Raw genomic sequence first — 19,103 nt, 5'->3', positions numbered from 1 at the left:
GCTGTGTTTTTCCAATTATTATAAAGATCGTCAATGGACCCTCCACCTATTCTTTGAGGACACTTTTTTTCGAAAGGAGCCCCTTATTAATATGTTCGTCTTTTTATCAACTTTTAGGTTTTTTTTACGGCTAGGAACGAAACTATACATAGAAATTTTTTTCGTCAATGGATCATACCCCCTTAGGTCTGAGAACGCTTTTTTTCAAATGGAGCTTTTTATTGGTATGTTGTCCTTTTTAGGTTGCTTTTAACTTTTTTTTACGGCTAGGAGAGAAATTAATCAGAAAAAGTTTTCCGCAAACAGACCATGGTCCCTCCTTCCCAAACCCTTAAAGACTGTGCAAGCACGACGGAGCTTTCTATCAGAATAATATTTATCTAAAGCACTGTTCGGCTGTTTGACTTGTATTGCCATTAATACTAATCGCGGTTAAAAAAAAATTTATACATATATTTTTTTTTTAAGTTTTGATCATCGCACAGTGGGTCAAATATGAGAAAAGCCCTTAAAAACTACTTTCTATATTGAGATAATTTCTTTTCATAAATATAATCTAAAACACTCCTAGCACTTTAAAACTGATATAACATTTTCCCTACTATGAATTTTAAGCTCAGTACTATACCGCAAAAATGACAATATCTTACTTTTCAAATATTTGTCAAAATGAAAAAGGTCAGTTAAGACAACTTTGGAACATTTTAATTTCTTAACTGTAGATAGATATCACATATGATATCTATCGATATCAATATCAATATATATATATATTGAAATAAAGAGAAGAAATATATGCAACCATAAAAAAATGCAAATATATTAAGTTTACTTTTTATGCTTGCATTTTTTAAAAGCCTTTTTCAATCAAACCCTTTGTATGTGCAACCTTTTTTAACAAAGCTCAAGCAGAATAATACTAGGTCGCACATTAGGATGCTAACTTTTTGGTATCTCCAGTTTCTTGTATAAAAAAATAACTGATTTATGGGACCCAGCGTGTAATCAAGAGTCATGGTGGGTAATCTTTTTCAAAAAGTAAATAAAACCAATGAATTCTTAGTTACTTTCACGCATAAAAAATGATATTAGATTTTTAATCATTTAAATCATGTTAGAATCTATTTTTAAAAAGCATCTTTAATGTTGTTGTGGAAAGTTATGGAATATTCTATAAAAGCTATGTGATTTTCGTTCAATAGTTTTTTTTTTATTAGTAATTATTTTTGTGATGTTTAAGCGGTTTTATAGTCTACCTTTTTGTGGATTACTGTATTGTGTTAAATTTACATGAACCTGTGTAAAAAAATGATTTATGGAAGAACAGAGTTATTAATTATATTTACGTATGCAAAGAGTTTTTGTTTATGTAAAAAGAAGATTTAAATTTATTAAAGAGAACTTAGTTTGTTAACGAGAAGGAAAAATTTTTAAATTCTCGTAGTGTTAAAAGTGAGAAAACTTTTCATTTTAATGTCGTCAATATAACTTTTCTAAAAAGTCATTTTACTTCAAAATTGTGCTTCAAATGTGTATTTTTCATTTAAATAACCCCCAAAAAATGAAAAAACATTAAAAAAATGTTTTTAATCTTCTTTGCTTTATATTCAAATGTAAGATAAACTTAACTCCTATATTATTTCAAAGTTTATATGCAACAAAACCAAAAAACAATTATGATCAAAGAAATGACAATTTTATTTATCAATATTATTTGCAAACAAATTTTGGAAGATCTCTTATAATATATCGAAGATTATTTCCGGGCTTGACTTAAATTTTGGAGTGATCATTATTACATTGGTGGTTATTTTAGGGGTTACCAAAGATGGTCATAGGATGTTCCGATGGTTTTTCAATTAGATAGGATAGGTTGAATGTCTAAATATAGGTTATTGAAGTCAGGGAATTCATGTCTGAGCATATATAATTTTTTAGGAGTGGTCATGAATGCTCAAGGGGGCAATTTAAGGGTGATCAAGAGTGGTCCTGGGATGTCCTGATGATTTTCAATTACATGAGACAGTTGTATATTTAAATATTGGTAATAAAGGTTGGCAAATTTAAATCTGGGCATATTTAGTCTACAGGGTCGGTTATGACCACCCAGGTGTTCATGGATTGTCAAGATGGTAAATTCTTTACTTTAATTTATTTTATGAACTCAAATTTTTTGGTATTGGGAATATAAGCATATATCATACAATAAAATTGAACTTTATTAGTATAATTTTTTTTATAATTATGAATCTATATGATAACAAACATATACATTAGTACATCAAGAACTCCTTGACCTCCTTAGGTAGACTGGATTTTTTTTACCTTTTCCTGACTCTTCCTTATTCTGGACGCCTATGAATCGTAACTGCAAAGCATTTTTATTATAAGATTATAGTTTTTTTACAACCTTGAGAATTTCATTGTATACTGCTCCCTATTGCGCTTGAGCATCTTGTTGGAGGACTCCTTTTCCTCCTCTGACAGAGATCCAACTGGAATAATCTTTATATTAACAACCTGATGGTTGTATGTACAATATGTTGTGTACTCCTTGGGGCATATGATCCTGGTTGCACAGGCTGGTGTACAGTCGTACAGTCTCCAGGTTATACTGATGAAGATTGTAAGGGCTCACTTCCTCATTGCTAGATAGGACACAGAGGGTAATGTAAAAACTTGTCATCAGCTCACCATCAACAACTAAAATCTCTGCTGACCTTTTGTATGACCTAAAAACCTCCTGACAGTATTGCTATCATTAAAGTTTCCAGATTTTTCTGACTTAAGAACATCAAAATTAAAACCAAGGCCAGCCTTCGACGCCACTTAACTCTGCATTTTTTTGAGCTTAAGCAGTTCTTATCTTCTTGCCTTGCTCTCTATTATTTAAATCCAGTATGTTGGCTAAGTGAAAAAAACACTTCATGTTCTTTATCAACAAATGTAAGGTGGAAAAGCCATGTCTAAATCTAATAATTGTAAGATCTATAAAAACTTTCTGCAGTTCATTCAGATTGGAATTGGTCAGGATGCCGATTCTGCAACTAGTAGTAACTTTTGGTAGCTTTGGTAGATCGTAAATCCATTCAACCTTGTAGCGACTGTCTGAAACACCTTTCTTTTTCTTCACCACAACATCTTTGCTCCCTTTCATGTATTACACTTGATTAGGGATTTATGTTTGTTCAGAAAATCTCCTTTTCTTACTTGTTCCGGTTCTGTTGGAAAACGAGGCAGGTGAGGAACAAAGACTATGGTTATTACTATTTTCACTCATAAAAATTGTGCCTACTTACGAAGGTTTGCTTACCTGCATTCTAGAAACAAGGTCAAAGCTTCAATATTAGCGTAGCATTTCTGCTCAGTTGTTGAGCCTTCAATATTGAAGATATATATAATATATCTTATTTATATATATATGAAGACTCCACGGGAAGAAACGGCAAGGTCACGTTTTTACTTTTTGAATTTTTACACTTTCTAGCTTTACTAACCACAACAGTTATATAGTTAATAGTATAATGCAATAACTGCAAAATACTTTAAAATGCTTTTTTCCTAAAAACTCAAAACTTAAATAGGTTTTAGGGTTTAATAATGAATTATCTCAAAATGAAAAAATGTGGCCCTGTTGTTTCTTCCTTATATATATATATATATATATATATATATATATATATATATATATATATATATATATATATATATATATATATATATATATATATATATATATATATATATATATATATATATATATATATATATATATATATATATGTATATATATATATATAATATATATATATATATATATATATATATATATATATATATATATATATATAAGGAAGAAACAACAGGGCCACATTTTTTCAGAGAGAGAGAGAGAGAGAGTAAAAGTTGATCACACTTGCGGCCTAGGTACTCTGCTAATGCAAAGGTAAGTGTTAAAATAAGGTGCTCATATTAAGGGGTTTTATTGAAAAACACTTTGAAAACTATAAGCATAAAAACGATTTAATAATTCTTCTTCTTATTTTAATATACGATGTCTATCGACTGATATTCACCGCTAAGAAATTAAAATTTTCCGAAATTGTCTTACACTCATATTAATCACTCATATTTCTTTTTTATATAAATGTTTCATTTTATCATCGATTTTTTTGTGGTAAAACTCATATGCTAAACTTAAAATAATAGTGATTAGTAAGTGATGGGGGTCATCATTAATTAAAAGAAATTAACCCAAAATAGAAGTTGGTTTTGAGGGGTTTTGTTCACCTCTGGCCCACTGCGCGTCGCAACAGTGTACGTGCGTTTATTTCTCTATTTTATAAAAATTTTAATATGTTACGGTGTGAAAAAATATATATTATGGAATAAAAAGCTCGTTAACTAGTTGGAAGCATTATGTGCAAAATAAGGACTCGTAATACTGGATACATTCTGTGGAGTGCTGCGAGGATCAATCATAGACCCGTTTTCTAATTTTAATTCATGCATTTCAATAATGCATCAGTAAAACTAAATTATATCATGTTTGCAGAAGCAATAGCAATCTTTTCTTATTTAATAATAATATAAATCAGCTTTAAACGGACATAAATTTTGAGTTAGAGAAAGTAAATGATTGGTTAAAATCAAACAAACTTTCTCAAAATGTTGAAAAAACGCAATATGCTTTGTTCCATAAAAGAATATAAGAAAACTTTCCTCTAAAATAGTCAGAACTTATTATTTATTAAAAACATTTTTTTATTAAAAATTAAATAAATTAAAAGTAAGGTATTATAAAGTTCTTGTTAATGAACATTTATGATGGGTTCCACACATAAAGTCCATAACCAAAAATTACTAAAACCATTGGGTTGATGTATTAAATTCTTCCATACGTAAATTCACCAAGTTTAAAACTTATTTTGTTCAGCCTAATTCGTTGTTAAATAATATATGCAAATATTACGAGGGCAAATACTCAAACGACGAAACTTAATAAAATTTCTTTATTTACAAAAACGTGCTTGCAGAGTTATATATATAAACAAACAAAGCAACTAAACAAAACTTTAAACAAAAAAGTGAAATCAATGAAGATATATCAAATAAATATTTATCTATACTTAAATTTATACAAACAAACTTACCCCTGAAATCTTTAGAAATAAATTTATTAAAACGTTAATATTTGTACTGATAAAAAAAAAGGACAGGTGACTAAAATAATGATCTAACCAAATAACGTTATAATTTTAACATATTTCAAAGTTAGCACAGTTTATAAAATTTAAATTTTTGAAAGTTCTAGTTTTTTTTTGAAATTTGTAGAACCGCAGTGGTACTTGTTGTAGTGGTACTTGTTGTAGTGGTACTTGTTGTAGTGGTACTTGTTGTAGTGGTACTTGTGTACTACGCAGTGGTAGAAAAAGTTACACAAAAAATCACCGAGAAATGTTTTTCAATTCGTTATTAAAGTGTCGTTATTAAGTTTTTCACATCATAAAAAATACCAGAAAAGACTCTTATTAACTGCCCTATTTCTTACACTAGATTTAAAAAATAGTTTTCATGCTTAGCTGTGTCTATTAGTGTCGGCCTTATTGAGGTAGTAATGTTAGTAATGTGAACATTATAATGTTCACTTTTTCTAGTAAGTAACTAGGTAGTAATGTTTGCTTGTTCTCTTTTTTATGGAATAGTGTTCCTGTCGTCATTTAAATATTGCCCTTATCCTCTATTAAATATTACTAATATTAGATTATTAATATTAAAGTAAACAAAGCTTTACTTTGTTTACTCAAATCAGTTAAATTTAAATCAGTCATTTGTTGCAAAATTTCTTTTAACTTTTATAAAAACACAATATTTAACATGTTATCAAAATAATTCAAAACCAATATTAAAATGCGATATTTGGATTTTACAAATAAATACTTTCACAATTTCGTTGGTAAAGAAAAATCAAAGGATATTATCGAATAACGACTGGTTAATTTCGTCTGAGGGCAGGGTTAACCCTTAGATAATAAGGGGAGTAATACCCCACTTGGATAATAATAAAAAAATTACAAAGTTTCGAAAGTAAATTAAATTTTTTAAAAACAAAACAGTACTCAAGACATAAAATGTGTAAAATCTTTTATAAACTATACTTACCCATATTTTTAATTTACATTTAAAAACATTCACAAAACATTAGGATATTAACAATTTATAGGCATTTACATACTCTATAAAATTCTTTATATTTAGTATAACACACATTAGTTGTAATATTTCCTTTAAGCCTAACAAATCCATAAGTTGAAAATTTGATTGTTACTTTATGACTTAAAAACCTCTTCAAAAACATAATTCGAATTAATTTTATTTATATTATTTTTTCATTGCTTTTTCTTGTGTTAGTATAAATGTTAATAAAATTTTAAACATTTCTAAAATTGAAATAACTTTAATGAATTTGTTTGACTAACGCTCCACTTAATAATGTAACGCTCGCATCACTATGTAAATACAAAGTGATGTGAACACAGTTTTTATTTGTCGTCAAATTTAGTAAAAAACTTAGGGAAAAAATTTAGTGAAAAAACTCAAAACTTGTTTTACAACTTCGAAATTAAAATCCAAAGCACATTAGTATTGATTATTATGTAGTAACTTGTTAATATTTGTAACGTTTCATTAGAGCGTGCGAAATAAAGTTATCACTAATATATCTTTTCACATTTTCACATGTGCGTGTGTGTATATTTATAAATATATACGCACACACACAAACACACACACATTTATACATTATTTAATATACAATATGGATATCATATTTATCAAAAAATCAGCTTCATAACTTCCAAAAAATCCTTTTTGAACTTTTTACTGAAAAAAAAGTTTAAAAATTCAGCTAATATTAACAAGAATAAATAATTAAAATGAAAGGGTGCAATTACATCACATAAAGGTACACATAAAAAGTTCAAACAGATGAATGCGTTTATTACACTATTAACAACAAAAAAAAAAGGTGCAAGTATAAGATGAACAAATAAAAAGGGTGCATATATTAAAAGTTCAAATAAAAATGTGAATATATTAAAAGTTCAGAAAAATGACTTCATATATAAAAGGTTCAAATAAAACGATGTAAATATAAAAAGTACAAATAAACAGTTCAAATAAAAGAGGACAACAAGATTTTGTTGGACTCTTTTTTTTGAATTTTTTTTTCAAACAAATTAAAGTAACTTATTTAAACTTGGAGTTATTATAATATATTATGTTTAAATTAAACAAATGCATTTATGGCACTTATTATATAATGAGAAGATATTAGAAGTCAAAAGTACAAAAATACATGATTAGTTGGACGAGGAGCATTTAATTGTTTCAGTATCATTTCCAACACATTTTCCGCAAGAGTTATCACAAAGACGCGATCTATTAGTCTTCCCACTTTTATCACAAATTGACCAAGCACTCCAATCGTACCAAATCCCTTAAAAGATTTTAGTTTTACAATTAATGCTAATAAATCTTAATAATATTTATAACACATTTCAAAAAAATAATTCACTTAAACCCTACAAGATTTTTTAATTACAACTATAAACAACCTAAAATGCAGCCGTGGCGCTGCTGTTAGATAAGTTAATTAATAGGTTAATATAATAGCTTCATCTCACTAAACATCGACAAGCCAAATAAATTGTTTTATAGTTTACTCTATTTATTTGATTAAGTGCCAACACTGTTGAAACCTGTTGACTCAATAGGTCTCAGCAAGTGTCAACATCAAAAAATCACATTTAAAAAAGTATTAAATTGATAATTACGTGCATTTTTGAGAATACGTTTAAAGTTCGGCTAAACAGTAAACAATATATTTTATTACAAAAACTTTATATGTAAGTGTAAATTTTTTTTTTCTAAAATAAATTAACTTGTTCCAATTAAAAACTATTTTAATGTAAGTCTTTCCTAAATTTTTTAAAGTAAAGTTCCCATGTTTTGTTATGTCGTTACCTTCGTCAAATTAGGCATAACAAAAGTTTTTTGCGTTTAGGGTCTTATAAGATGGAACTAAAAAGCTGCGGCCAAATTGGAATTCGCACTTGATGGGGCCTCATGAAGGCATATATAAAGCCTAAAATTGACAGTTCGTAATCTACGTCTTTAAGTAGCCTTTGTTAAAAAAAATAAAAAAAGTTCTTTAACTAAAAAAACTGTAAAAAAAAAAATTTTAGACTTGATGCATGATTTACTATATTTACTTATCAAGGCACAAAGTGCAGATCAAAAGCATTTAAACATTCTTTTATTTTTATGTTGTTATTTATTTATTTATTTTCCTAAGTTCATCACATATATTATTTTTTATTTATATGCTATTATAAAAGTACAATACAAATCAGTAACATATAAATATACATTATCATATATATTTATATGTTACTGTTTTGTATAGTATTTTTCAAGAGGGGTTGGTAATTAGGCTATAAGTTGCCTTTTTTTTAGCCCCAACCATTAGTTTTGTAATACATATGTAGATTGCATATGTATATGTACCCTTAAGCAGTAAAATAATAATTATGGCGAAGAGTAATGTAAAATAAGCCCCATAACGAAGTATAACATAGCCGATTCAAATAGCACTGAGGCTATCGATAGACTAGACTAGCACCCTACAAAAGAAGACTAGTTGCATACAAAAAAGGTTTACATACAATTTTTTTTAAGAAACTTAATTTATACTGCATTTTTAAATCTGAAAAATACTACTTAAAAAAAATTTAAAAAAGTGATGCTAGAGCCCCATTTCGACCTTGAGTTAGCCTAAAACAGGTCCTAAGGGCTCATCGTACGTAACCAAAATAAAAATGATCACTTCTAGCATATAGATTATACAAAATCTTCATTAATCGTTATAAAATTCTACAGAGTAAACTTAACTAAGACAAAGTGTACAATAGAACTTTCTAGTAACTTAGCCTAGAACTTAAGAACTTAGTAACTTAGCCTAGAACTTAAGTAACTTAGCCTAGAACTTAGGCCTAGAACTTTCCTGTATATGAGTACAAGAAACTATCATTTTAACTTTTACGGACAACAGTTATCACAGTTGTCTATAATAGTAAACATCAACTTGATAGTTCAACGCATCACCTCAAAACACTGCTTTTTTTTATTGAGCAATCTATTTTTTAAACGGAGCTTGGTTGTTTCCATTTTTTTTTTGTAAAGTTTAGTTTCTTTTAGAAATTTGACACTGCGATGTCATCCATAGTTACGTTTTAAAAAGACTGAACAGCAACACTTTATTGAGCAGCGTGCTCATTTTTGTGTAATTCATAAAGATGTCTAGTACAGAAAGTAAACAAGATGTCTAGTACAGAAAGTAAACAATGTCTAGTACAGAAAGTAAACAAGAATGATGTCTAATACAATTAGATTCTTACAATGTTACAATTTTATAACGATAGGTTGACTGATTTGTAAAAAATGATACTTTTGTAAACATTGTTTGTTTGATTGATTAAACAATAATATTTTATAAAAATATTGCACCAGGTTTTCATTACTTTAGAATCAAACGCTTTAGTTTGACAGCACTGAAATAGTAATTCAAACAAGTTAGCATAAAATAAAAACGCCAATATTGATTTTGTTTGTATTATTATTGCTTAATATTTTTGATTTGATCAATGAAAACAGTAAAATGGATGACATTAATTATTTGAAGCTGTTTTTTTATAAAAGGTTGCATTTTATAAATTGTTGAATAATCATAACAATAATATAAATTAAATAATAATAACAATAATTCATAAATTTATAAATACTTTAATTTCAATATATGCTCGTTTTAATTTCTAACTACTCTTAAAATGCTATGATTTTTATAACATATTTATACAAGGGTTAGTTGATTTTTATGTTAAAAGATACCTTTTGAATTTATATATAAATTCGTCCTTAAAGAGGTCCATCAAGCAAAATTTTCCCACAAAATCCAATCTGACTGTGCTAATTGCGCAAGAACCTTTGTTGCCAATTTTGAATTACTTTTAAGCAAACTTAGACAAGTCGCACAAGGTTGTAACTTCAGTTAATAATAATAATAACTCAAACGCTGATTATCTTTTTAATTTCTTTATTATTATTGTTTTTGTTCTATGATCTTTTTTTTTATTAAATTTAAATAAAACCGGTCAAGTGAACTTTAGAATACTCCAACATTTGTTAATTTGAACAATTTTTGGTAAACTTCTTCAGTTAGCTAGAACTTTTATATCGAAGTTGAAAAAGCAAATTAAATTAATTAAAGAAATTTTAGAAATTTTCCTATCTTTTTCTATTTAGTATTTTAAGGTGATCTAAAAAAGCCTAACGGCTTTTTCATTGCACGCCACGAAAAATCACTTAATGAGAACTTTCCTATCGTCTTGTTGTTTTTATAGCCAGAAAAGACATCAATTTTTGGACATTTTGGGGATGTCAATGCTCTAACTACTGCGCTCAGCCACTACGTTACAACTACTACTTTTGAGCATACAGCGTGCATAATTTTTTTTTTTTTAATTCAATAATTTTTTGAATATTTTGTAATTTAAAGTGTATTAATAACAATGAAAAAAAAAAAGGTTACAACTATTTAACATAAAGACAACTACTATTATTAAACATCTTTGAACATAAAAGTATACACAAAAAGATTTAACTACTTTTAAAAATATATTTATCAAAATATAGACAGAGTAATAAATATAATTAAATAAGAAACTAAAAAAATGAAAATTAAAAATTTATTTATAATATAATATTATAAGACTGACTCATAAATAAAAATGAAAAAAATTAAAATAGAGGTGTCAACAAACCCAGGGGTTGATGTACCATTTTTTATCACCCTTCAAGTTTAGGAGCTTAAAACCTTATTCGGACATATTTTTTGAACGCAAAAAAATTTATATAGGATTTAGGAATAGTTTAGGATATAGGCAAGAAGGCAAATGATTCAAGCTTTTTTTACTCCCAGACTTTAATCATCGCAACCATTTGCAAAACGCCGTTTGTAAAATGAAAAATATTGATTTTTAAAAACAGTACCTTTTTTTCAAAACCTATTTCGAGTTTGAATTCATGTCTGGAAGTTGATTATCTCAAACACAAAAAATACAGTGCATCCATCTCAGAGACCTCCAAAATTTCAAATAATATTGATACAATTAAATTATTCTTAGCTTTAAAGTATGACATTAAAACCTTTACAAGTTTTTATGTTAAGATCTCAAAATTAAAACGAATAGGTGGCATATAAAGCAATAATTTAGCATATTTAAATCCAACTTTTTATTTTACAAAAACAATTTTTTTAGATTATCAGAATTTAATTTTACAAAACCTGTAAACTAAATAATTTCTAAATAATTTTATATTATTTAATTAAAAAAATACCTTTGGTCTCACTGCCTATGTTTATGTTTCTGATTGCTCCCGGTGGGCAAGGATCAAGACATGCATACATAGTGATATTAAAAAGATCCTGTGGTTCATAATTAACCGTGGAAGTTACAACTATCCCATTTATAGTGATAATATTGTTGTACTTGTCATTTATAGAAGTTTGTTGAATTTGAACTGAATGCCATTTATTTACTTCAACGCATAATTTTGATACAAAGAATTGACTGCCTGTTCCTGAATAAATCTTTAAGCGTCCGGAGAAATAGTGAGCCAAAGGACAGCATTCGTTATAGTCACTATCAAGCAACTGCACAATGTTACCAATTAACTCATTCTTAGTTTCCGGGGTATATACTTCAAATGATAAAACAAAATCTTTGTAGAAATTTTTTAAAGTTGCTAGAACACTTAGTTCAGACAGTTGTATAGTTTGATTAATAAATGCGGATTCTAAATATATACAAACACACACAGATATATATATATATATATGTATATATATATACATATATATATATATATATATATACATATATATATATATATATATATATATATATATATATATATATATATATATATATATATATATATTATTATTATATATATAAAAGTAACATCTTTATTAGTATGTCTAATAATGTTATAAGCATTAAAACATCATATACGTTATATATAATAAATAGTATGATACCATATATAATGTTTTAATGCCTATAATATATATACATATATATATATATATATATAAATATATACACACATATATATATATATATATATATATGTATATATATATATATGTATATATATATATACATATATATATATATATATATGCATATATATATACATACATATATATATATATACACACACGCATATATATATAAATATATATATATATATATATATATATATATATAAATATATATATACTTATAATATATAAATATATATATATATATATATATATATATATATATATATATATATATATATATATATATATATATATATATATATTATATATATATATATAAGTAAGATAATGGAGAGATTAGTGAGACAATACATGACGGAGCATCTTATTAAACTCAAACTATTATCTATTCACCAGCATGGGTTTGTTAGCGGTAAATCTTGTGCCACAAACCTCTTAGAGGTGTTAGATATAATTACAAAGGCACTAAACCATAATTTTATGGCTGTCTTAATCATACTGGACTTTTCCAAAGCTTTTGACAGAGTAAGCCACGAACTACTGAAAATAAAACTTAATCGTCTACTTTTTAAAAAATCAGAAATATATATATATATATATCTGATTTTTTAAAAAGTAGACGACAGCAAGTAGTCTTGGGTGGTGTGCATTCTGACTGGGCAAAGGTAACAAGTGGGGTACCACAAGGATTGGTTATTGGTCCACTACTGGTTTTGATATATGTAAATGACATGCTAGAAATAGTCAAGAACATTTCTAAGCTTTATGCAGATAATAGCCAGCTCGTTGCTACGATCAAAAATAATATGGATATTATATCAGTTCAAAATGACCTTGACGCCCTCATAGATTGGTCCAAACTATGGGAGATGTCCTTCAATATTGAGAAATATAAAATTATGAAATTCGATGAAAAACTAAGCAAAAATCTAGATAACTGTTACTTCATTATGAAAGACAATATTGGAGCTATTCTTAACCTTGAAACAGCAGAAATTGAGCGAAATCTTGGTGTAATTTTTAACAATAAATTAAAATGGAATTACCACATCAGACATGCAATAAATAAAGCAAATATTATCCTAGGTGTGCTTAAGCGAACATTCAAATCTTGGACGGGGGCTCTAGAAGCCGTCCAGAAAAGAGCAACTAAACTTGTTCCAGCAATAAGAAATTTTGATTACCAAGCCCGTTTAACTTATCTCAATCTACAAACTCTAGAACAAAAAAGGCAACGAGGGGACATGATACAATATTTTAAAGCAGTCAAGGGGTTTAATGAAATAAATTGGTTTCATATCAATGCCATACCTTATTCCCTTTTTGCACAAGGACCTGCAAGTAATGTTAAAGGCTCTAAATTAAGGCTGTCGAGACAATTTACAAAAAATCAAGCTAGATATTACTTCTTTACAAACATGATTGTATTCTTATGTTTTTATGGAATGCCTAATCAAGTTATCGATTCAAGAAGCATCCACGAGTTCAAAAATTGATTTGACAAGTTCATTGTCGCCAATCTGCTAAAGTCCGCTAGACAGACTTCATGAGAAATTTAATTTTTTTCTTATTGCAGATTATTGTATTATATTATATTATATATAAATATTAGAGCTGTACCGGATTAGAAATTCTGAATTCCAGCCAGAACAGAATTAGTCGGAGTTGTTATTAAAATTCCTATTGAAATATAATTTTTTACCTTCAAGATTGAAAGTGAAAGCCTGGCCTCAGCATCGTGGCATCATAATATATACTTATAACCAGGCTTGTGGAGACGCAAGTTTTTTTCACGGCTCGGCTCCGGCTCCAAAGAAATGTCCGGCTCCCGGCTCGGCTCCGGCTTCCGGACCTAATAAGTTAAACTTAAATTTTGAATAAAAATTAAAAATATTTAGGCTTGTTTCCCAAGTTGGATAAAAACTATACCTATTAGTTTTTATCCAACCCTCATTTTTAAAATGTGAATCCATTACTACCACATATTTATATTGTAAAAAATGATTTGGGGGCAAAAAAGAAAATAAAATATTCTATCAATGTTAATTTTTTGCTTTATTATCATTGTATTTCAAACCCAAAATTAAATTTCAAACAAGTCAAATGTATTCGTTTTTTGTCCTAAGAAATACCAAATTATTAATAAGATCCGATGTCATATGGCTTCTTTGGTCTGGCATCAGAAATTTGAGTGCTGAAAACACCCGCTTAACACTAACTTGCGTCATTGGAAACGCTGAGACAATTTTGCACGATGATTGTATAATCGAAGGGAAAAACTCTATTTCTTCCAGAGGTTTTTTGCAGGTCAAGGTTTCTTTTTGTTTCAAAAGGTCGTGCGCTAGTTTAGGTAGACTTCGAAGTGCGCCTTTAAATTCTCGCTCCTCAATCCCAATGTTCTGAATAGATCCTTGATCAGATTGCTGAATCTTTTTTTTTTTTGCCTGCTCCATTCTCTTAAATTTTCTTTTTTGGTGACAAGTTTTTCATTTTCTCATCCGAACTCTTGGTAGAAAAAGTTTCACAATCTTCCTCCAATCTATGAAAACCAAACTTTGGCTTATTAATCTTTTTTTGAACCAACCAGAGAGTATCCTCAGCAACTACCAAAAATTTTTAAAAAGATAACAAAATAAACTTGCTTTAAAAAACTCTAAAATAATAAATATATTTTCAATTTCTATTCGAAGTAATCTAAAGTAAAATTTTTTAATCAAAGTTTAAAAAACGCTCTCACAAAATAAACGATGAGAAAAAATACCTGTTGTTCTTCGTTAAGAAGACATTGATAGTGTAAGTCTGCAAATACCGCTGCACAGAAAAAAGGATTACTCATTAGGATTGCTTTCCTAGTTTCCATAGATTGTTTTATAGCTTTAGCAAAAACAGATTTCTTAAAATCACCCTCCATTAACTGTTCTTTTAACAGTTCTCAAACATAGACAAAGTGTCCTGGCGTGAGATCCTCAAACTGAAAGATTTGAGTAGCAATAGCAGGTTTTTCAAGAATACTTTGTAAATTCTTTATTTGTTTCCACTGATATGGCTGCACTACAAAATTCTCTTTTGGATATTATGCTTCCAGATCTTCAACAACATCACGTAGTTCTAAAAGACGCTTAAGCATTTTAAGTGTACTCGACCATCTAGCTACATTGTTTATAACTGCCACCTATATTATAGAACATATTTTATTCTTGAAATATAACAAATAAACATATTTATTAGTTTGTATAACAAAATTTATAAAATTACTTTAAAAGGTTGTGTATTTTTGCAAAATTCCATAGCTATTGGAGCACGACAAGCTTTTGCAACTTTACGAGTACGCTCAAGTACTACTTTGATTTCCGATTCTTTCTTTGCATCGGTGATAGCAAGTTGAAGGGTGTGTGCACCACGACGTTGAAGATAAATAGTGTTCATATTTTTGGAGATTTCGTCAAAGTAACCATCATGCTGCTGTTCACAGAATTCAGAACCCTCAATTTCACTACTTGCAACTTCAATAATCTGTTCTTCTGTAATATCATCTCCGCCTTCATCATGATCTTCACTAGGTAGTGTTTCTATAATCTTGTTTATCTCAATCGTCTTGCCAAAATCATTCATCATTTTAATCATTTAGACCCATTGTCAGTACTAATTCCAAGGATTTGTTCTTTTCGGATGCCAAACTTATCAAGTACGTTTTCAAGTGCATTTTGAATATCTTTAGCTTTGTGTCTGGCATGTATGTCGATGACTGCTAATGTTTTGATTAATATTTTGCCGCTAGAGAAAAATTGAGTATTGACTCCAAGAAAGCTTCTCCAATGTCTTGATGCTCCATCAACTTTTAGGAAAATTAGTTTTCCATTCAAATCGCTTCTCAAATCAGAACGCTTTTTTGCAGCTAAAGTCTGAATTTCCTGGCGCATATTTTCACGACTGATCTTTATGCCAAATATTTTTGCCAAATCTCGGGTCAAAATTTCTATTCCATCTCCGCTAAAAATGTTAAACGAAGCTCCATTTTGAAGTACTAACATATTTAACGCTTTTTTGAAATCTTCATTCGATATTTTTATAGTAACTTTGTTTAAAAAATTGTCAAGTATCTTTTGTTTTTTTTTGTTCACCAAAAGATAGAGAATCTCCATTTCTTGACAAAGTAACTTCGGATACATTTATATTCCTTTTTATATTCCTTGCTCCTGAACATTTTTATGATGAAGTATTCCGTTGCTCTTCTTAATGTGACGTTTCATATTTGAGGTTGGTTATTTTACTCGTTTTCCATCCATTAGCATTTTAACTTGCGCGCCACAAATTTTTTTAGTTTGATTCTCCTCAACAAGAATCTGGCAAATATATCCTTTTTCCTTTTCACTGAAGGAACATATCTTCGTTTACAACCGCGGTGTTTTTAGTCACATCAGTCATGTTAAATGTACATCAACAACTTTTTAAACAAAATGCTAAAATGGAAAAATTAAACTTGAAAAATATAATCCTAATTAGGATTTATTCAGACCAACAACAAGATAAATCTGTAATTAAACTAATTGAACCTTCTAAATAAAAAGTTTTTAATTAATGTTGCTTTATTAGGTTTTAAAATAAGTTACCTTATCTCACCAGAAATAAGGATTATTTAAACAAAATATCGCGGAACATATTCTGTTTAAAACTTTTAATTTAATAATTCTTCACTTAAACTGCAATATATAAATTTTTTTTTTTTTTTACGTGTCAACTTTTTTAATTGGTTGCTTTTTTTTTAAATTACTTATAAAACGTGCGTGCTTAAGAAAGAGTATATCAATTGCAAATAACAACTAATAAACTTGCTTGTCAGAGTTTTTTTTAACAGTAATAATAATAACAATAAAAATCGTAAAATGACACCCAAAATTAAGACAAAGTTTCTCGTTACCTGAAACGTTTTATATTAAAAGAAACAATGATTAACTTTATTTTTAACTTCTAAAGTAAGAGATCTAGCTGCTGCACAACGGCTGCTCCTAAAATTGCGGAGGGGGTTTGGGGTGGACAAAATTCCCCCATTCCATTTTTAATATCGCCCAACTGCCGCTAATAATGAATATAATTATTATTTCTCAAAGTTAAACACATACAAAAAAAATTTCTCTTGACTATGTTACCAATATTACATGTTACATGCATTATGATTTAAAATTGAACCAACTGGGAGGCTAAATAAAGCTAATAAAAACCTATTCTAAAAACAGAAAATAATAATATAAGTGTCAATAAAGCAATGTTAGCAATCGATATTATAATAATTTAAAACGATTTATTTAACAAGTTCGTTCAATAATGTGTGAATAATATTTGTCTACTTTTAAAAACAACATTATATTCCATTAAAAATACAAGAGAACCGTGAGCCGCTAGATTTTTCCGGCTCCGCGGCTCCACAAGCCTGCTTATAACCTATAATATATATATAATCTATTTCATTAATTTGATTCTTGTTTCATTTAAGTTTAGAACGTCATTATTATTATTATAAATAATCTACAATAGAAGTAGTTAGCTTCTATGAACTGGACATCTAACGATGCCCTGCTATAATAGACTTTACTCTAGTGGAGCGACAAAACTAATTGTATTTGTTTTTAAATTCGTTGACAGAATGTGAGGAAACAACGGAAGAAGGCAAGGCATTCCATTGGGATGCAATTCTATTAGGTAAAAAGTAAAGGTCGATGCGAATTATTTGAAATTTCTTTGACAATGGCATGGTTGTGGATTGTGTTTCTAAGTTTCCTGCAAAATAATTTGAAAAACAAGTAGGTATTATATTTGAATTTAGGAACTTGACTTCATTAAAATTCATGTAGATTTTGAAATACTGAATCAAATTGCCTATCATTCGTCTTTCAGAAAGTGTTGTTTATCCCAAATTTGCCAATTGAGATTCGTAATTCATGTTTCTTAATTGAGGATCAAGTTTAATTGCTCTGGGTTGAATTTTTTCGAGTCTCTTAAAATATTTCTTAAAATAGGGGTTCCATACTGGAGCGCAAAATTCAAGCAGCGGACGAACATAGGTAGTATATAGTTTAAAAACATAATAGGATTCCAGTTAATAAAAGTTCTTTTAACAATACCAAGCATCTAGTTAACTTTTAATGCTGCATTACTTGTTTGATCAAACCACTTAAGTTTATTGTTGAAATAAATTTTTAGTAACTTATCAATATTGACATTTTCAAAAAAATAAGGTGTTTGATGAAAATAAAAATGTTTGATGAGTTAAGCATACCAAATGAGTAGTCTAAAACATTGAAACCATCATAAAGCTTATTGCTTTGGATTTATTTATGTTAAATTCCATGTCCTAAAGTTCAGACCAATGCAGTAAGAGATCGATATCTTTTTGGACTAGTTCTAGATCAGATGAACTTTTGATTTTTGCAATTAATTGAGTGTCATCACCAAAAAACTTACAGAATTCGTAAAAAACTCAGGCATGTCATTAATAAAAATTCAAAACAAAAGTGGAGCGATAACCAAGCCCTGAGGAACTCCACTCAGTACATCTACCCGATCAGAAGATGATTTACCAAGAATAACACGTTGATTTATATTGCTCAAGAAATCTTTTATCCAATTAAGGATTGTGTCACTGAAACCGTATTCTTTTTATTTTTAGGAGAAAAAGAATGTGTGAGACACAATAAAAAGCTTTAGTGAAGTCTAAAAGAATTAGTAGTGCAGAGTAGCGATCATTAAGAGCGGCTCTGCCCTACTAACTAATGAACTTGGAAAAAAATTCCCGATGGAAAAAACAATTTCAAATTTAAACATCTCGAAGCTTTAAATATACATCTGCAAAAAATTTTTGAGTGCAATGCTTTCATTGCTGCACTCTTATTGGATCCTCGTTTCACATGGAGCACTG

The 19,103-nt window shown here is 28.3% G+C and overlaps 1 protein-coding gene across 2 annotated transcripts in view; it reads right to left on the bottom strand.

The window, feature by feature from the left end:
- Window positions 1-6,379: 6,379 nt before the first annotated feature.
- Window positions 6,380-19,103, bottom strand: part of LOC136080672 (uncharacterized) — a 51,895-nt gene continuing 39,171 nt past the window's right edge. The window contains exons 4-6 of one of the 2 annotated variants that reach the window (XM_065797615.1): window positions 11,458-11,916; window positions 7,358-7,498; window positions 6,380-6,882 (exon numbers count right to left, since the gene is read on the bottom strand). In XM_065797615.1, the coding sequence (XP_065653687.1) occupies window positions 7,362-7,498; window positions 11,458-11,916 (596 nt within the window). In that variant the 3' untranslated portion in view covers window positions 6,380-6,882; window positions 7,358-7,361. Of the gene's footprint in view, window positions 6,883-6,930; window positions 7,499-11,457; window positions 11,917-19,103 lie in introns of those variants that run through there. The other variant, XM_065797614.1, reaches the window with a different exon arrangement.

Source organism: Hydra vulgaris, chromosome 05 (genome assembly GCF_038396675.1).
Source record: "Hydra vulgaris chromosome 05, alternate assembly HydraT2T_AEP".
Classification (NCBI taxonomy): Eukaryota; Metazoa; Cnidaria; class Hydrozoa; order Anthoathecata; family Hydridae; genus Hydra; species Hydra vulgaris.
Note: the sequence above shows the minus strand (reverse complement) of the source record. Positions and strands in the feature narration are given on the sequence as shown.